General features: G+C 46.1%; 3 protein-coding genes across 3 annotated transcripts; 2 read left to right on the top strand and 1 right to left on the bottom strand.

The window, feature by feature from the left end:
- The first annotated feature begins 2537 nt into the window (after positions 1 to 2537).
- LOC123054329 (uncharacterized) lies at positions 2538 to 4979 on the top strand. Its single transcript, XM_044478072.1, has 2 exons — positions 2538 to 2866; positions 4658 to 4979. Exons 1-2 carry the CDS (start codon positions 2653 to 2655, stop codon positions 4801 to 4803), a joined length of 360 nt encoding a protein of 119 aa, XP_044334007.1. The 5' UTR covers positions 2538 to 2652; the 3' UTR covers positions 4804 to 4979.
- A 996-nt stretch (positions 4980 to 5975) lies between these two features.
- LOC123054326 (vacuolar-sorting receptor 7) lies at positions 5976 to 9162 on the top strand. Its single transcript, XM_044478067.1, has 7 exons — positions 5976 to 7440; positions 7544 to 7627; positions 7745 to 7821; positions 7924 to 8155; positions 8263 to 8501; positions 8608 to 8736; positions 8861 to 9162. The coding sequence occupies exons 1-6, from the start codon at positions 6261 to 6263 to the stop codon at positions 8719 to 8721; spliced, it is 1926 nt and encodes a 641-aa protein (XP_044334002.1). The 5' UTR covers positions 5976 to 6260; the 3' UTR covers positions 8722 to 8736; positions 8861 to 9162.
- A 175-nt stretch (positions 9163 to 9337) lies between these two features.
- LOC123054325 (multiple RNA-binding domain-containing protein 1) lies at positions 9338 to 15003 on the bottom strand. The gene is made up of 15 exons (XM_044478065.1): positions 14805 to 15003; positions 14584 to 14694; positions 13921 to 14035; positions 12917 to 13764; positions 12678 to 12809; positions 12433 to 12519; positions 12221 to 12344; positions 11672 to 11995; positions 11419 to 11483; positions 10847 to 11018; positions 10565 to 10669; positions 10374 to 10475; positions 10083 to 10256; positions 9679 to 9810; positions 9338 to 9593 (listed from the first exon to the last, which is right to left on the bottom strand). Coding segments are annotated over exons 1-15 (2658 nt in total). The 5' UTR covers positions 14807 to 15003; the 3' UTR covers positions 9338 to 9428.
- Positions 15004 to 20822: the final 5819 nt, after the last annotated feature.

Below are 20822 nucleotides of genomic sequence, written 5' to 3'. Positions count from 1 at the left end.
GACCACCTCCGCCGCATGCGAGGACGCCACCCCGGAGCCGAGCGTCGGATGGCCGCAACCCGCACGCGAGATCCCCTTTCTCTGGAGCGAACTGCACCCAGAGAGTGCCCCGCCGCCGCCGGCTCCACACAAGCTTTGCCTGCCGGAGGCCACCGGCGACAGCGAGGGACAGAAGAAGCCTGGAGGGTGGAGGCTACGGGGGGCTGAGGTCGCCGCCCGTGTCGCCCCCGGGGAGGGGCGCGACCTCCGATTTGGATGAAATCTTTGGTGGATTTGCTCGGATCTCGTCGTTGTTCGTCTACGTTCGTGTGTCTTCGAGTTGGATCCTTCTAATCTACGTTATTCTTCATCTGCGGCGGTTGCTGTTCTGGTGCGCTGGTCCTACGGGGCCTTAGCACGATGACTTCCCGACTGTCTACTACAACAAGTTGTGCCCGACTTCGGCGATGGAGGGGCGATGACGGCGGCGCGCCTTCGGCTCACTTCAGTGCTTGTAGTCGTCACTAGATGGTCTACCGATCTGGATGTAATTTTTATGAGTCAATTATACCACTGGTGCTTAAACTTGTCGAGGAAAGTCACTTTAGTACCAAAACTTGCGGCATACATTGAACTGGTGCCACAACTTGGCTCGGGCGTGCAAATACGGTACAAAACGCGATTGTATACACATGCGGTGCTGACGAGGCATGCAGCACGGTGTGGGGCCTGCTGTAAGTGACCAGACGGTGGAGACTAGGCGTGTGGCTGTATTTTTTCTTGCAAAACCCCCTCATTTTTTTTCTCACGAAAAATCCTTGAGGTGTGCATGGCGCAAGACCCACCTGTCTGCAAAAGAGCACAATTTAATTAAAATATGAAACTGCACACAAGAGGATTCAAACCTGGAACTCGAGCTAACCTATGCGCGCTGCTAGCCAACCAACCACGAAAACATGAAACTCCTTATATCATTTTTTCAACAACATAAATTGAGAATTTTAATTCCAACACAAAAAGATGCGGCCATGCGGGTCGAACACGCGACCTAACACAAAAATAGATGACAGGGCTACCCCCCCCCCCCCCCCCCCCCCCAAAAAAAACAAAACACAACTTTGTGTCTTAGTTGGAGTGTTATGTTTTATGTCTATAACTGACTGCAGTTAGTGCAAGCCATTTTGAACATGTGTTTTGTTTTTCTTTTCATTTTTTGAAAATTCTTAAAACAAAAATTTAAACCATAAATATAAATAATCTACAGATTTTAAATATGTATTCATTTGAGGATCTTCAGATGGCACAGTAGGCTCATATGTTTTTTCCATACATATAGTTGTATTTATTTAATTTATTTTTGAAAACACGCGAATTTATAAAAAAAACATAAACATTTTAAAAGAAAGATTAAAAATTCAAGCATGAACACTTTTATATACTACATATTTTATTAAAAACCCTGTAAAAAATGAGCATATATATACATATTGTTAAATTACTTGAATGTTTGTAGTTAATATTAAAACACTTTTAATAATTATACAAACATTTGTATAATTCTTAGTTTTATTGTATATATTTTTGTTAAATTAATATGTGGAAATTTGGCATTACATGAGCATCTTTTTGTGTAATTTGTTTAATTTATAAATAATATATATTATTTATAATTAGAATTTATATATTTTTCTAAAAATTTCGAAAAATGAAAAGAAAACATAGTATGTTTTAGCCCATGAGAGCGGTTTGTTACTGACAAAAAGAATAGCTATCCCAGTAGAAAATAAATGATTTGTTACTGCTTGTTTTGGGAATTATTAAAATTCTAATTTATGTAAGTCACCAAACACTGTCGTGGTAGGGTAGCTAGCCGAGTGAGCTTTACTATTGGCATTAGGCAGTTCGAATCCCTCAGGGTGCAATTTTGTCATTCTGATATTAAACTTGCTCTGTTTCCTAATACTCCCTCCGTTCCAAAATAGATTACTCAACTTTGTACTAACTTTAGTACAAAGTTGAGTCATCTATTTTGGAACGGAGGGAGTAGATGCCACGCGCCTCGTCTGCACAGTCCAGTCACTGATAATGGCCCCCACGCCACATTGTTACGCCTGGTCAGCATTGCGTGCGTATTCAAAAGAGTTTTGCACCGTATTTGCACGCTCGAGCCAAATTGTAACACCAATTCAATGTATGCCGCAAGTTTAGGCACTAAAGTGATTTTTCTCGCCAAGCTTAAACACCGGTGGTGTAATTGACTCAATTTTTATTATTTCTGGTATTCGTTGTACTGCCATAATTGAAGATAGATGAAAAGATCAGAAATTTTCTCGCAAAAAAAAGACTGAAATCTGTTCTTTTCTTTCAGCGATTGATTTTTTTTACTTTGTCAGCAGCGATTGATTTTTTTTAGGCAAAGCAGCGATTGGTACATCAGACGCGAATGTGGCCCTGCGCCTGGCAATTATATATGAGCTTAGCCGAAAGTTTAAACCCAGCACCTCCCAGCTAAGCCCAGCCCAAGGAGAGACGGCACCCGTTCCTACAAGAACCAAAACAAGGCCCGGTTTCGCCCCTCCCTTTGCCTCGCCGACTCCCAAACCCTACCGAGCTCCTCCTGCCCCCGTCCCCTCGTTGCGGCGGCGAGAGAGAGAGAGAGAGAGAGAGAGAGAGATGGCGAAGTCTCTGCGCTCGAAGCGGGAGAAGCGGCTGCGGACTCTCCGGCGGGAGATCGCGGAGCCCTTCTACGACAAGAAGGAGGCCGCCAAGCAGGCCGCGCAGGCCGCCGCCCTCGACGCCCCCAAGCTCCCCGTCCGCGTGCACCCGATGTACGAGGAGTCCCTCGCCGCTGCCGCTGCGGCCGCCGCCAGCCGGGCCTCGGCCATGGGTGAGCCCCCTCTTTCCTTGCTGGATTACCGCGCGGTGTTAGGTGTTGCTGAGATCATTCCTTCATTAGGCTTGAATTGTGGAGTACATAAGTAACTCGATTCGTCAGGTAGGAAGTATGGAAAATTAGCTCGTAGTGGGCTTTCTGCTGCCAACTTGCGGTGAATATTGTGAAGGTTTGGGTCATGCGCAGATTATCTGTCAGTAGCTGCATCTACCAATTTCTTTTGTAGGGATGGACCGTGGAGTTTGTCTAAGTGACAATAGTAGTTGCTTAGTTTGGTCTTTTTCTTCTGAAGAAGGTCAATAACGCCTAAGCGTTTCAATGTTTGGTTTGAACCGCCTTTGGAGTGTGCTACTAGGGATGAGAGTAGAGTTACCCGATTAATGCATGATTTGAAACGTTATATGAGCTGAAAATGATTTGCGATCAGTGCGTTTTATCAAGCCTTGACCCTCGCAAGTTACTGGGCAATATCTGCATAGGTCCTTTTAACTGAAGATTTTGCCCCCGGCTTGCATCTTAGCTGCTTATTGCTTATGTATTTGATTTGCTTTCTGGTGTCTCGATCGGGTTAGCAATAGAATTTTATTGTTTGTTTTAATTATGCCAGTTTGTGTCACATAGTGCTCACATAGCTTCATTGTGATGCTTCTGGGTGTAAATTCTAGAGTCAATATGCCATTGCTTGTATCTTTTCTTGGCAAACTGTGCTTCTGGATTGGATGCTTCAGTGTTACAGAAACAACTCCACTGTTACTGAACATGCCAGCCTATTAGGCCTTGTACAATGCTAGGTGCTTAGGGAGGTGCTTAGTAAAATAAACTGGGTTTTTCTGAAGCGCCAATGTCTATTTCTACAGGAGAGACTCCTACCTAGGCATCTCCCCTCTACAAATAAGCACTGGTGTTTAAAGAAAGACTGATTTATTTCTCTAAGCACCTCCCGTAAGCTTCTTGCATTGTACAAGGCCTTAGATTCTTTAATTTCAATTCCACGTCACCCTTTTGTATTTTTGTTGAGTCATGCCAGATAAACTGGGTTAGCGACGTCTACCTTTGAGGAGTTTCGGTCCAGTCTCTGCGTCACTCGCGACGTATCGACTGCGGGGGGTGTTGAGATACTCATGATCGCATGTACTTACGCAGCTAGGATCTTTTTTTATTGTTTCCTAGTCTACGGATATCTCCCGATCCTTTCCTTGTATAGCGGATACGGTTGAGATATCCTTGCCCTTGTACTCTATATATGCTACGGCATATGATCAATGAACATATCGCTAATCTACACCGTGCATGTGTTCACGTGCACGGTGTAGATTAGCGATATGTTCATTGATCGTATGCCGTAGCATATATGTTCACGTGCACGGTGTAGATTAGCGATATGTTCATTGATCGTATGCCATAGCATATATATAGAGTACAAGGGCAAGGATATCTCAACCGTATCCGCTATACAAGGAAAGGATCGGGAGATATCCGTAGATTAGGAAACAATAAAAGAAATCCTAGCTTCCTAAGTACATGCGATCATGAGTATCTCAACACCCCCCGCAGTCGATACGTCGCGAGTGACGTAGAGACTGGACCGGAACTCCTCGAAGGTAGACGTTGGTAACCCAGTTTATTTGGCATGACAAATTGTTGGCTTCTGGGATTGGATGCTTCAGTGTTATAGAAACAACTCCATTGTTACTGAACATGCCAACCCTTTTAGGTTCTTTAATTTCAGTTCTACGTCACCCTTCTATGTTTTTGTTGAGTCATGTCCTCTCTTCATGTATACAGAAGTTGATGGAGGAAGCAAGAAGTCTGCATCCTTCCTGAAGCCAATGGGCACCATTAGCAAGAAGAAGGTACAGCTTCACTTGAAGATCAAGAAAGACAAGAGAAAAGCTAGGAAGAAGGGAAATTCTGGGAAGAAGAGTTATTAGGTGTGCGAGCTGCTCTGTTATGTATCGTGCAATTTTGTTTTGTTAGTTTGAACAACGCGTGTAACGGTAATTCTGCTTGTGCACCTAAGTGTTAACCATCCATTCTAGGGTGGCCAACAATGTACTGAAAAATATCTCAACGAGCACTCAAACGAAAATAGTGTCTGCCATGTTCATCTGTTTGTACCCACTTGTCTGAACTTGAGCTCACCCGATTACGAGGTTACTCCATTGTGAACTACTTCCTCTGTCCCATAACATATGATTGTTTTGCAAGCAGTTTTAGCTTCCAAAATGATCTTATATTGCAATTGTTAACGCAATGGTATCCTGTCATATCTCTGTAACGATGAACATGGCAAATACTATTTTCGTTTCTCTCATTTCGGAAGCTATTACTGCTTGCAAAACGAGGTTACGCCATTCGTCTCTCTCATGTTTGCATAACTTACCTGCTTGTATGCCATTTCTCCGGCGAAGCGCTCTAGTTCCAGCCTTGACACATGCCTGCGGATCATAAAGAATTTCAGATTCTCATGAGAGCATGTTCTGTTAGGTAGCATATGGAAACTGTCTGATGCAGATCCTGGAATGCATAAATCCAGTTCACCATCATCTACTCATGTGCACAACAGATTGTGCTAGAAACAAAATAACACCAGTTGACTTGTATCCAGACTGGATGAATACTATCCAAACACACTGACACTGAATTTTGCGCAACCTAATTGAACATTTCATGGTTTTTTGTCATGCCAGATGATGTACTCGAACATGATCTCTCATGTAGTAAGCATCAATTAGTGGCCTTATTAAGCATCCACCAGAATGCGTTTAATTATCATGGCTTGGGTAGTTGTGTTATTGTTTGAATTAAACGGATCGGATCTGATGTGTAGTAGGAAATAGGGTTGAGTTGTTCTTGGCACGTCTGCCTGATCCCACACGGCCAGTTGCCATGATTGCCCTCACCCGCTGACTGACCCCAACCTTGAGCTGGTTGGTTAGGGCATCTCCAATGTCAGTGTCACGACTCTCATATGGAGAAGAATGGAATTGGTCGGAGCCTAATTATCACGACATGGTGTGTTGCTGTGCGAAGCAAGCATTGTCACATCTCTCGTACTATCATATAGTGCCCCTTCCAAAGAAAAAAAAAACATTTAGCAGACTTGCAGCCGGTCAATGCAAAATTACAAAGTTGTTACATCATCTTGTACAGCGACATAACGTAGAAGATTTCAACCTTTGAATCTCTAGACTCCAATTTGCAGTCTACGGACCAATTCCCCTCCCCCAAAATGTTTTTATTCTCGTCTACACATTTCCTATGAAAACTCGTACCTGGAAAACTTCCATGTCGTCTCCACTACGTGGTCTCCTGTTTTAACCAACCCAGCCACGAAATTTTCTTCCCAAGAACGCAGAGGAAGCAGAGCTAGACCGGACCGAGAGGCATGGCGATGGCGCTCCACGGGCACGGGAGGAGGGGCAGGCTCGCGGCCGCGCTGTGGCTCGTCGTCGTGGCCACGGCGAGCGTGGCGTCGGCGCGGTTCGTGGTGGAGAAGAACAGCATCAAGGTGCTGTCGCCGCACTCGCTCCGGGGCCGCCACGAGGCCGCGATCGCCAACTACGGCGTCCCGGACTACGGCGGCACGCTGACCGGCGTGGTGCTGTACCCGGCGGACGCGGGGCAGGCCAACGGGTGCAAGCCGTTCGGGGCGACGGCGTTCAAGTCGCGGTCCAGCCGGCCCGTGGTGCTCCTGGTGGACCGCGGCGGCTGCTACTTCGCGCTCAAGACGTGGCACGCGCAGCAGGCGGGCGCGGCGGCGGTGCTGGTCGCCGACAGCGTGGACGAGCCGCTGCTGACCATGGACACCCCGGAGGAGGAGACCCCCGACATGGCCTTCCTGGCCAACATCACCGCCCCCTCCGCGCTCGTCTCCAAGCCCTTCGGCGACGCGCTCCGCGCCGCGGCGTCCAGCTCCGGCGGCGCCGAGGTGGTGGTCCGTCTCGACTGGCGCGAGTCGATGCCGAACCCGGACGCGCGGGTGGAGTACGAGCTGTGGACCAACAGCAACGACGAGTGCGGGCCGCGGTGCGACGAGCAGGCGGCGTTCGTGGCGGCGTTCCGGGGCCACGCGCAGCTGCTGGAGAAGGCCGGCGACGCGCTCTTCACGCCGCACTACATCACCTGGTTCTGCCCCGACGAGTACCGCGGCACGCGGCAGTGCGCGTCGCAGTGCATCAACCGCGGCCGCTACTGCGCGCCGGACCCGGAGGGGGACCTCGGCGCCGGCTACCGGGGCCGCGACGTGGTGCTGGAGAACCTCCGGCAGCTGTGCGTGCACCGGGTGGCCAACGCCCGCAACGCGTCGTGGGCGTGGTGGGACTTCGTGGCCGACTACCGCGTGCGGTGCTCCATGCGGGAGAAGAAGTACTCCCGCGGGTGCGCCGAGGAGGTGGTGGCGTCGCTCGGCCTGCCGGCGGAGATGATTGAGAAGTGCATGGGCGACCCCGACGCCGACGCCGACAACGACGTGCTCCGGACGGAGCAGGTCGTGCAGGTCGGGCAGGGGAATCGAGGGGACGTCACCATCCTGCCCACGCTGGTCATCAACAACGTGCAGTACAGGGGTACGATCGGGTTCGGTTGCTCCAAGTTTCATGGCGACAAGAGAATTGACACTGCTGGATTTGCCTGAAAGAAACTGATCGTGGTTTTGTTTCTGTTTTGCAGGGAAGCTGGAGAGCACGGCCGTCCTCAAGGCGATCTGCGCCGGTTTCAAGGAGACCACGGAGCCCCGTGTCTGCATGACACAAGGTTTACATTTTACAACCTGATGATAACAGTTGCCGGCTGTTTTCCTGGTCGATCGCTTCATTTCATTAGTTCTGCTCACTGCTAATTACTGAGTAATCTGTATGATCTCTCTGGCAGACATGGAGACGGACGAGTGCATGCACAACAACGGCGGCTGCTGGCGCGACGACAAGACCAACATCACCGCGTGCAGGGTACACTACAGCATACCTCATTCCTTTTCTGCTTTTCACAACACTTGAGAGTTGAGACTTACTCCCACAGTAAACTGACCGGTGTGCGCGTTGGCACTGCAGGACACGTACAGGGGGAGGGTGTGCGAGTGTCCGGCGGTGGACGGCGTGCAGTACGAGGGAAACGGGTACAAGGAGTGCAAGCCCGTCGGGCCGGGGCGGTGCGCCGCCAACAACGGCGGGTGCTGGAAGGAGACGAGGCACGGCAAGACCTTCTCCGCCTGCAAGGGCTCGGGGTCGCTCAGCGGGTGCGAGTGCCCGCCGGGGTTCAAGGGAGACGGCATCACCTGCGAAGGTGCGTTCACCTCGTTCAGTCGCTCACCTTCCTTCCACTTGCAGTTTCTCCGTGGCCTGTGGCTGTGGGTGGTAGGAGACTGATGATACTCCGGACCGCCATTGCAGACGTGGACGAGTGCAGCGAGAAGCTGGCGTGCACCTGCCCGGGCTGCTCCTGCCGGAACAACTGGGGCGGGTACCACTGCAGCTGCGGCGGCGGCGGCAACCAGGTGTACATCCAGGCCGAGGACACCTGCGTGGGGAAGAGCGCGGCGGCGATGGGGTGGCTGGTGGCGGTGCTGGTGCTGTCGTGCCTCGCAGGCGCCGGGCTCGCCGGGTTCGCCTTCTACAAGTACAGGCTCAGGGTAAGGACCAGAGTTCAGCGGCAGCCTCCTCCGTCTCGAAATCTAGCAAGCAAGCAATCACTGAATCTTTGTTGCTGACGGAAAAAAAAATTAAAATCTGGTGCAGCGGTACATGGACTCGGAAGTGGCGGCGATCATGTCGCAGTACATGCCCCTGGAGGGCCAGAGCACCAGCGGCGAGCACCGGCCGCTGAGGGAGGAGGCCGTGGAAGCAGCATAGGTAGCCCGTAGCCAGGTAATGAGTGAATTGAATGGCATGACTGGTTTTGGCATAATAAATCCCTTGGCTGGTGACTCCAGGTGTTGATTATTCCTACTGCTTGCTTGACTTACTTGATCGTTATTTTTCATATTTACAGCCAGCTCTGAGATTTCAAGATAGATTTTCCACAAATGGGTGAATACCATGGTGTACATGAAAGAAGTTGCTTATAGCTTTACCTGACAGGACAGGCAGGAGCTCTTGCATTTTCTTTACTTTGTGCTTTTGTAGAGAGAGCTGCCAGATAGATTTTGAAACACATTTGAGATGTGAAATAGGATAGCAGTGATGAATCTGCCCATTGATGTACAAAATTTGAGATAAAGATGTCCAGTGCAGAACCGGACAAGCTGGTCGTCATACAGATTTGAACAGGCAGAACTACTTGGCCTTTTCTGATTTTTTGTCATCAATTTGTCTCGAACTGAGTAATTTTGACTTCTTTTAAATACCATTTTTGGGCGCGATGTAGTTTAGTTTGCACATTCAAGTTTCTGTATTTTCTTTTCTCCAGCACTAAACACAGCACAACAAGATAAAAGCAAAAGCTTGGACAACCCGAAAATACAAGACAAGATAGAAGAGACACGCCTTAGATGAGTGATGCTATCGTATCATACTACATGGTCAAAATTTTGCTGCCTGCTGTTACCTCCAGGAGATTATCATTCTACTATCCTTGAAAACTTAACAGAGCCTTCGTCCACCAGACTAGTCTGTTTCCTCTTCTTGGACATCCGCTGGAAACCGCTCTGTTCGTCCACAAACTGAGCGGCGGTTCTTGCTCGCAGTTCTTCGAGGGTCTCTCCCTCTTTGGCTCGCTCAATCACCTGAAAGTGAAAACAACAAAGTCAATACACTGCGGTTGGTTCATGAAGCATAGGGGGTGGGATCTTGAATGAGAGAGGTTCGTACCAGATGTCGGCCATAGAGATGGGTGCTTGCAAGGGCTTGAAGGGCGTTCTGTGCCTCTTGCTTCGTCACGAATTCGACAAACGCGAAACCTCTGTGACTTCCAAACTTCATGGGCAGCCTGAGGGTTTTGATCTGAAATTGTTTTCATCAACATAAACTCATTAGGTTTCAGGAAGGATATAGCATTGTCATCCACCCAGAAGCAATGGACTCTTTATTAAGTCGATCTAAAAGTAAAATCCAATTATGTTTAAATACTTTCTTGTTGCGAGGAGTTGAAATTTTCTTCATGATGATATTATTATTGCAATTTTCAATGAAATTAAATCCAAATCCCTAGGGACTGTTCTTGGTCTTCATCTGGGTTTTCAAATAGATTTCGACAACAAAAGGAGGACATTCACCTGGCCAAATGGACTAAATAATTGCCTCAGGTCCTTTTCAGTTGCTTCAAACGCTACGTTTCGCACAAGTAGTTTGGTTGAACTCTTGTCCTTCTCATTTTTCTTCGCAGTTTGACCATCCTTTCTCCCATGGCATAGTTGTAAGATCAGAGCATGCCCATCCAAAACCGTTCCCTATTAACACACAGTTCATTTAGCATGCTGCATATCTATATGAGCACATTATGATGTAAACCACACAAAAAAATAGAGGGGAGGAGAACCCTGACAGGCAGGTCAAATGGAGGATACCTGTAGATCCTTGCACACACTGGTTGCAGTTTCAACCGAATCAAACTCAGCGAAGCCAAATCCCATTGAGACATTCTTGCCTTTCTTAATATGTTTTTTCACCTAAATAGTGACTCAGAAAAAGGATGGGTAAAGAATTAAGATAGTGGGACATCCAAGAATGCATTTGATATTCATAAGCATGTCCATACCGTTGCACTTTTAAGGCTCCCGGTCTTCAATTTTGTACTGAAATGCTGCTTTAACGATTCATCTGTAGTCTTGAAATTCAAATTCTTGACGAATACAGATCGGGACTGCAATGAATAATGGTACATTACTAAGATTGTAATAGCCCAAGTATAATCGGGTAACCAAAAGAAAATACATAACTGTTCTGTTCATAATATGTACAATAGAGAAGGCCAAGTATAACAAATGCTCCTCATGAGTCATAACAAACAAGAAAACAAGAGTTAGAGAAAGCTGCAAACCTCCACTCTATCAGGATCAATCTCTTCAGCACTAACTCCTTCCTTTGTTTGATCTACAATAGCTTTTGTAATAATCCTCTCACCAGCTGTATTTGTTTCGTCTTCTTCCACGGTTGTTGAGGTAGGAGATAAAATATTGTCAGGTGCCCATTCCAAATACAGTGGAGTATCCCTACAATCCAAAAGCAAGATTATTATGAAATACAGAAGTGTAGATTTCTATAAACAAAGCTAGGAGCTATCGCTATAAAAATTGACAGGAATTTCAGAAGATACGATGGGTAAACAAAACTAAACAACACTAAAATGAAAGGATGCAGAGTGGCTTAAAATATCTCCATTAGCAGAATTACAACCTCTGGTATCTATACGAGTTTTTAAGAATATACAAACTAAAGAGAATCTTCCTAATTGAACGCCAGATATACCATTCGTTGTATTACTTTACTTGAACAAAGAAAATTACATTATTGAACCCGAACCCAATTAAGTAACTAATACACATGCAAACTTTATGAGCTGGAATATATTTAATTAACAATGAATTAACTAGCACCACTGCAGAAACTTACTTGTATCGTGTGTATAGCAATTTTTTGAAAGCATGACGAGCCTCAGTTGCTTCAACGAAGACTACCTGAGACACCAAAAGAAATAACTCAGAACAATACAAGAAGTGAAGAGGGGCATTATCAGCTCAGGTGGCAAAGCAAACTCACAATCCTAAGAGCGAATGATATACACCCATAAAAAGTTCCAAAAGGCAATATCACAACCAGCATGACAACAAACAGTGGAACAACACAAGTAAAATGTAGAACATACCAAGGCAAATACTCTCGTCGGTGGGAGAACGATTTTATCTAAACTTCCATGTTTCTGAAACATCGCAGCGAGATCTTCTTCAGAAGAACTATATGGCAAGTTTTTTACCAATATCACATGGTTGCTTCGTTTCAACTTCTCATTTCTTTTGGAAGTATGTTCTTCCAAGGCAGCAACATTAATTCCAGACCTAGATAGATATTTTTTGGTCTCCGCAATGACATGTGTCTCACCAAGAGCAATACGAACAGCAAGGTCATCCGCTTCCCTATGAAGTAATTCACTCTTACTTATACCATTCTTCCTTGCTATGTTTTCAACGACCTAAATACAAACGCAATTGCTTCAATCAGTTGACATGAAAGATAAGAGGATTGTTCAAAAAGGAACAGCGAGGAAATGTTTGACAACAATATCATGTGATTTGCAACAATATTTTTTCAACAAAAGTACATAAATGACAATTGTCTCAACAAAAACATAAACAGCATGTTGAGTTGACACAAACAAAAACCAGTACTCAATGTCAAGGCTAGAAGATAACCATACAGTATCTTGACGCATATAAAAGCTGTTCCATGCTCTTGTATCCCCGCCAATTTCAGATGTTTTCTTTTGTTCCAACCTTCTCTCCTTGAGATTCATTTTCTCGTCAACAGCAAAATGACTAGACCTTGACAATTTAAGAGTAAATGAATACCACATTATTTGCACAGCCAACCAAAGAAAGGAAATAGCACAAAATGAACTTCTTTTCTTACTCAAATGTCTTATTATTAAGTGGTTTAGCAGCCTTAACACGTAGCAGTCGCCCTTGAAAACTTAAGTTGTCTAATTCATCAAGTGCCCTGCAAACCACATATGAAGCTGTCATGCATCATGCAAATATGCATGGAGGAAAGTAAGTCTGTACAGTGTCGGATTAAACAATCTCCTGTAAGCTGAACTGACAAAAAAAACTATCCTTCTGCATCAGGGATAACAAAGCTGCTAGCCAAATATTTACCTGACTGCTGAGTCTGGAAGGCTAAAAAGCACGTAACCTCTGCCTGTTGAGAGCTTAGTGGTTTTATCGACGACAATATGTGCCTGTTCAACATCGCCATACTGGCTGCATAGCTGAACCAGATCCTCTTCACTGAAACCACAAGCAACAATATCCTTGTAAGAAAAGGCAAACAGCTAAAGTCTTGAATATACACATAAATGCTGATCTGAAGTAATGACACCAAGTAAAAAGCATACGTAGTTGCATATGGAAGGTTGCAGATATATAAACGGCCAGTCTCCAGTGCCAGCTTCTTTTCATCAGTAGTTGAAGCGGCTTCCACATCTTCTGTTTCTTGATTGGCATGATTTTCATCTTTTTGTTGGCTATCAATATGTTCACCGTCTTGGTTGTCAGAATCTTCAACCTCTTGCATGTCACTACCTTCCATGGGCGCTTTCTTATCTTCATGATTTTTCTGGTTTAGATTACCCTTTTGATCCACCATCTGACCCTTTTCATTTGCGTCAAGCAATTCATCAGATGGTTCTTCATCATCAGTGTTGTTGCCCAACTGATCACCAGAATCTTCATCATCAGATTCGGAATCGGACCAATCTTTTCTAATTTTACTCTTGAAGAAGTCTATATCTGTCATACTGTTGTCTCGTTTACTTTCAGTTTGCAGCTTCTCTGAAGCATCTTGTGGGGGCAGATCATTTGTTATTTTCTCCTCAAAATCATCGTCAGAAGATGAATCATTTTCAGACGATGAATCATTTTCACTCTTCTGCGACTTCTTGGATCCAGTAGCTACCGTGCTATCTTTGGCATCATCATCAAGGGTACCCGTTGTATCATTTGCCCACATCTTTGCTTTAGATCGGGGTTGCATAACTTGAAGAAACTCTTGGAACTTGGGATCATTAGCTATAGTGCCTTTAGAAGCTCCCACATCAGCAGACTTTCCTTGGCTCTTGGAACTCTTCAGCGGTGCATTAACATCGCCACTGTTAGTCTTGTCTTTAGCATTATATTCTGGCTTCTTTAAAGAATGGCGACTCCAAGGGCGAGGAGCATCAGGATCACCAATCTTCCGTGCAATCTGTCAGACACCAGATTATTTATAAGACATGTTTACTCACCCCCATCTCAACCCACCAGAGTATCATTCAATCGCCTACAAGCTACAGCAGTGCATCCAATACGTATACAAAAGAGAAAAGGAAGCTGAATCCCATTTATTTAGAAAGTAAACTACCTCACAGGTGATCTTAGAAGTGTCAATGTATGTATTGTTGAAATAGTTGAGGGCCTCCGCTGCCTCTTCATTGGTTCTGAAACCAATAAATGCAAGATGCCTGCTCTTTCCATCCCTATAAACACGCAAAACGAATCAATTTACATATAGTTTTCAAGCTACAAATGCAATTTCTTTACTCCAAACAGACAGCCACATATGGTGTGGTTCAAGTCAGGTTTCACTGTGCCTGCAGGGGCGGAGCTATGTGCAAGTAAAACTGTGCCATGGCCCGCCCTGTCCAGTTTGAAATCAGTGAGGTGTTGGAGTAGATTGAGCCATATGAGAAAAATAATTTGGCTTTCCTATAGGCCAGCCCGCCCAGCTTTCCATCTATAGCTCCGCTACTGTGTGCCTGCCCATTACAGAGTGATGAGGTGCAATGGATGCCGGGCCAGGTTTGAAGATGCAGGAAACAAGGATACAGAAGTGAGATGTTAACTCTCTTGTCCAATTGAAGCTACCATTTTCCCTACTAACTTTTCATCAGCTCATCTTATGCTTCCGGAGGAATATCATGTGCTCCGTAAAAGGGAATACAAATCTAATCGTTCGATTCTAAACACATAATATGGTTATAAATTGGCACATAAGCAGCAAGAGGAGCCCAACCGAGGCGCTTACTTTGTTCGGATGACTTTGGCGTCGGTCACCTCGCCCTTCCGCGAGAACACCTCCCGCAGCCGCTTCTCGTCAGCGCCCTTGGGCAGATTCTTCACGCACAGCCGCGACGACCTGCGAGGCACTAGCCATGTCAAATCAAACGCCAAGGGGTAACACAGCAGCGAGACGACGCAGAGCAGTTCGGCCGGCTGAGCAGCTATCGCGAAAAGGCGGGCACTCACATGGCGCCCGCGGCGAGGTCCCCGTGCTGCTGCGGCGGCGGTGAAGGGGGGCCGGGTGGCAGTAGGGTTTGGGGATGGTGCGGTAGGGCGAGTAGGTTTTGGCCTACTTTGGGGGCGGTGGGAGTCACCGGTTGAAAGTTTACTGGCAATGGCGGCCGGCGGCGGCGATAGGGCAGGGCAGGGAGTCTCACCGTGTCGAGCCAAGGCCTTGTGCGAGATGGGACTGGGCCGTATAACCCCCTGGCAGGCCCGAACTGCGATGCACACGGTACCAACCCAAGTTCGTTGGGCCGTACTGCTGCTACGGCTCGAAGGGGTTGGCATTCGGGTAAAAACGGGGGCTAATACGGCCACTCCTAATTAGTGCGTACTACTACATTTTTTGGAACTCGGGGATATTTTTCTTGAATCAGAGAACAATTTATAAGATTCGGGAACAATTTTTAAAATTCAGAAAAAATTATTGTTTCTGACAAACATTATCTGAGTTCATGAATATTTTTTGAATCAGCAAACACTTTTTGAATTTTGCGAACATTTTTTGAGTATTTTGAAAAATTTATAAAAAATCATGAAACTTTCTAACAATTCATGAATTTTTTTAAAATTGCGAATTTTTTTAATAGACGGACATTTTTTTGAAATTACAAACAGTTTTTGAATGCATGAGCATTTATCATTTCCTCAATATTTTTCAAATCATGAGAATTTATTGAATGCACGAACATTTTTTGCACAATTCACAACTTTTTTGAAATCCTGATTTTTTTTAAACTTACAAAAGAGAAAAGAAAAATGAAAAAAAGAAAAAAAATCAAGGGGCTTCCCGTCCCGCACATGGGCCGGCTCATTAGGGCGCGCGGGGGGAGGGGGTGAGCACTTAACTGGTTTCCCAGGTCGCCATATAGGAGGTCCCGAGTATATGCAGCCTTTTAGATTAGTCATGAATTTAGGGGTTCGAATACCGAGGCTCACAATTTAGCCAAGCATGCTCTCTCACTTGGGGCTGCCCGTCATGTTTGGTTAGGCAATTTGGGTGATCTTACTTTCATCCCTGTAAACATTGTGATGAGTTAATAAAAAGCTTCGCGAGATTGTCTCAAACAAAACGCAACCTCTATGATGAAACATGTTGTTTTCTTGATTCCTTGGATCTGATTTCGCTGGAGATCCTTGAAGCGAAGGCAAGCAGTGAAGCTCTATCCCGGGCAATGGACCTAATGTGCAACAATGTTATTATTGTGACCGACTGCCACAGAACGGTAAAGAACTTGTAGGGGGGTTACCTTGGTACGTCAAAATCAATTATACATGAAATAAATGGGAAGATGAAGAGTGTGGGTTCGGTAGAATTTGTGTATGAAAGTAGAAGCTTGAATGTAGAAGCTCATAATCTGGCAAAGGCGGCTACCACATTAGGTTTTGGACGTCATTTGTGGCTGCTGGATAGGCCAAACATTATTTGTATTCCTCAAAATATTTTGAGTTAATAAAATGTTTCAGCACTAAAAAACGTAGCCTCTATGATTACACCGGATATAATCATAGAGCATTATAATGTTTTTATTTCATGTAATTTCGTTCATGAGTTGAGGAGCTTGAATTTCGAGGCTCAAAATCTAGCGAAACATGCTTTACATTTAGAAGTTGACCATCATGTTTGATTAGGTCAACATGGTGATCTTTGTTTATTTTGTAAACATTATGGCGGCTGAATCTTTGCGAGATTGTCTAATAAAAAACTTGGGTAATATGGGTAAAGGGGGTTGGTGCACATGGCGAAGGGACCGTGCCTCTTTGATTCTTTGGAGCAAAAATGTTAGCTGCCACCTCTGTTCCTTGGAGAGTGATGTGTGTGTTTTTTGCCGGGAGGGGGGGGGGGAGGTGGTGCTGGGGCTCATATATTCATTCTCAACCGAAGTTACATTGTTTATGATAGAGTTCATAAGAAAGTTAGGGTTCATCGAATACAATGCGTCATCAAATACACTGGCTTGGAGCATGCACTCATGGAAAATAGCCAAGCTAGATGTAACTGAGAGCCCTCCGTCACAAAGAGTTGCCATAACTTGCTAATCATCACCTTGAATAATTACTTTGGATAGACCCATATGTTGAGCAAACCAGATACCATCATGGGTTGCATAAGCTTTGACCATAAGGCCATCCATTACTGCATTAAGCTTGAAGCTTCTAGCTACAATGAAACCTCCTGGCGACTTCCTGATCACCACATCTGATGTAGCTTCATACCTTTCATGATTAGGATGTATCTATATTCACCATATAGATACCTTCAGGTGGTTTCTTCCATCCCACCCTCGGCTTAGCAACAATTTTTTTCATACACCTCACATAATTAACAACAAGCGCACTAATGGACATTACAAGCTGCATAATAGGTTGCACCTTTTCGCCATGTGTTAGTTGGCGTCACTCCCACCATATGAAAACTAGCTCGCAAATACTAACCTTCGGGGACAAGGGCGATATATGGACGTTCTTAAACAACTACTCTAGTACAACGGCCCCATCTTGGTTTGTACATAAATCCTTCTCCGATTCATCTTTCAGTCCTAGCTCTTTCCAAATTTGCTTAGCTCTTGTGCAAGCAAAAAAACATATGGTTCGAATCCTCAAAGGACACAATTGACACGGTCCCAAATCACATACATGCCTTTTTGCTAGAATTCTCGCCAATTGTTTTCATTTTACCTTCGAAGATACCTTTTCTTTCCATATGTCTGCCCAAACCTCGTGGCTTATGGATCCAACCATATCACGTGGATAAACAAAACTTTGTCTAAACTTGTGAGACCACTCCCATAGCACGCTGATTTTAATATAAAGTATGCCTGTCTTCAAGTTACCACAAAATCTTCACAGTCATCCGCTAGAGGGATTGACAATAACCAAAATATATCTCGAACAAGATCTTCATCCCACTTACCCGAAGCTGGTTTAGGGCATCTCCAAGGCGGCCATAAACTGTCCGCATACGTCCGGACCGCGCTATCCAAACTGCGGAAGCCATCCGGACGTGTTTTCTGCCGTAAATCGTGGGGGAGCTTTTGGGGAGTCCGGACATCCGTGTCTGGTCAATCAAAAGCCACCACATACCCTTCTCTCTCTGGAGCGCGGAAGGTTTCAAAACCACCTAACATGTTTGGCGGAAGTCACTATTTTATTTTGTTCAACTACTAATCCATGTATTAGTAATGCTTCCGCCAACATTTGTTAAAGGCTTCCGCCAACAATCACTTGGATTACTGTGTGATTACTGTGCTAGTACGTGATACACATCCTCTTCCGCCAACACTTGCTGGCTTCCGCCAAGTGTGTTTCATTTTTTTCCTTTAAGTGAACAAAGCTTCCGCCAACACTTGCTGGCTTGCGCCAAAGTGCCGTTCATTTTTTCCTTCAAGTGAACAAAGCTACTGATAATCCATGTATTATCAAAATAAGTCAGGCATGTTTTGGCCGAAGCCCTTTTTCATGTGTTGGCGGAAGCTACTAATCCATGGATTATCATAGATATTTGACGGAGTTAGAAAAGACAAGGCGGACATTTGCGGACAGGCCTGGATGGCCGACTCCCACATCAGCCTGTCCGCGAATGGATGCGTGAGAAAATTTATAGGTTACTGTTGGAGATGCCCTTTCAAGTCATTTACTTTCTGCATCAAATTATCTTCTTTTGGTGTAAGCACACGAAAACAAGGATGAGACGGTGACCAAATATCAATATGAGTTCCATCACCTACTCGCTAGATTTTTTTTTGGAAAAGGAGGTTAAACCCCTCGGCCTCTGCATCAATCGATGGTACACCCATCTTTATTAATTATTCAACAAATGTCTGACAAGAATATACATCAAGCCACTTGAAGCCAACATACACACCAACAAACATGATAATGTGGAGTGCTTTTAGGGCATGGCTAATGGGTAGCCTCAACCTGCTACGCCACTGGTACACGTAGGACCGGAACTAGGTTCGGACTAAAAGATATAGCCTCGGAGTAGCGAGTGTAGCCTGCAGAAGAGCCAGCCTCTTCGGGCGTGAAAAGCAAGGCATGCTGCGCTGATGCATACAGAGAAAGGGATAGAGAGAGCAGAAGAAGAATGCTATGCATGTGAAGGACAGTGGGTCCGCTACATAGTGTGGCCTCTGTTGGTCAGAATTTTTTCAAAATGGTGGCTTCATTACTTTTTGATTAGTTTAAGAGCTGAGGCAGTATCAGGGTGATGCCTCCGTTGTATATGCCCTTACTCTTCACATCTAAAATAGGTGCCGTCGCCGATACATCCACATAAGGTATCGGAACCTACAACTGGTGCAGCAAACCTAAAGCGTACACACATGCACATGTTTTAGAAGCCGCCATCATCATCGAACCACTGACACATCTTCAGGAAAGAGATATGCATCATCCTTACCAGTCCGGCCATCCGCCGACGCCACCACGGCGTCCAACGACACCACCACCTTGCGCGCAAACTGCTGAGCACGTCGCGGTCGCCACCAGTACACCGCAGCACCATGTCACCAAGTACCACCAGCCGACACAGCTTGAAGTCTCTGGAAAATATGTTGTACGTAGCACCTGCCGAACATACATGACACAACGTAGCACCTGTCGCCCAGGCATGACTTGACATCTCCACCGAAGCTCCGTGCAAGACGAAGCCGCTCTACCTCCTGCCTCTGTCTTCCAGCGCTGCTCCACAAATGATGCTCCCAAAAGAGAAACGACACCGCAGTGTCGCCATCGTCCGATCTGGAATACCAGATCCCAAGGTTTTCCCTGAAGCAGCACGAGTGGGTCAATAATAGTTACATGGCAATGCCAAGTAAACGATGTTCCACTCTTCCGTTTTGCTTGCAATAAATTTTCCCCTGGATAATATCTTTTGCTCTAAGCACAATAGAGCAAAGGGAGTCGTGGTTCTCCATCAGCCTCTAATTCTGTTTTTGCCAACCACTGTACATAAGAGAAGACAATGACCCCCATCATTTATCAACCGCCATAAATGCCTTTGATTTTTTTATTTCGCCGAAGTGATTAACTCGAACCGTTTGTTGGAACGACGTGGCAGCTTACTTGGTGGACAAGCTGGTCAGGCTACCCTGGTCCATTTCTGCCTCCGCACCGGCCTACCGGAATCTACTCTGATCGGACGGGCCGACCTCTGCCTAAAGAATCTGAGTACGAGAGTGAATTGCAAAAAAGCATCATATTTGAGGCATCGTTTGCAGAAAACTACATAGTCCCTAATTTTGTGTAAAAATCATCGCGTTTCTAATAAACTTTTTGTAGATTGATTTAGCCTGATTGATCACTTTCTGACAAGTGGGACCGGATTATAAGGAGATGATTTGATAAAAATTTGACATACACCTCCCCGGATTTCACAAAGACACCCTTATTCAAAAAATGAAAAAGCAATCAGCCCCCCTCCCACCCCCGTCGCCTTCCTCCTCTGAGGTAGTGGCTGGCCACCGCGAGGCGGCCTCCGGCAGGACGGCGCCGGCCTCCCTCCTCCCCGGCCATCGCAGTTGGCCGGCAGCTCGCCCTAGCCTCAAGCTCACGGCCCCGTGCGCCGCTGCGTGCTGCTGCTCGGCACCGCACCTTCCCGCCGATGTGGCTGCTGCTCGCCGCTGCTCCCCGCGGTTGCTGCTGCAGCCGCAGGCACGCCGAGCAGCTGTGTTGCGGGCATGCTGAGCACGAGGCCGTGGCGCTGTGTCGCGGATGTGCCGACCAGCTCGCGGACGAGGCGACCGCGGGGACCTGCGACCGGGATGCGCCGCCGAACTACTCTGAGCTCCGGCGAGGACGAGCTCCTGCGCGCCGCCGAACTACTCCGAACTCCGGCGAGGACGAACTCCACCGTAGGGGTTGATTGCTTTTTGTTTTTAGATCCAGGGATGTGCATGTAAAGTTTTTGCCAAGACAGCTCCTTATAGTCTGGTCCCACGTGTCAGAAAGTGATTACATGGGCTAAATCACCTGATCAGT

Source organism: Triticum aestivum, chromosome 2D (genome assembly GCF_018294505.1).
Source record: "Triticum aestivum cultivar Chinese Spring chromosome 2D, IWGSC CS RefSeq v2.1, whole genome shotgun sequence".
NCBI classification, from domain to species: Eukaryota; Viridiplantae; Streptophyta; class Magnoliopsida; order Poales; family Poaceae; genus Triticum; species Triticum aestivum.
This window is presented reverse-complemented; position numbering and strand designations above follow the sequence as displayed.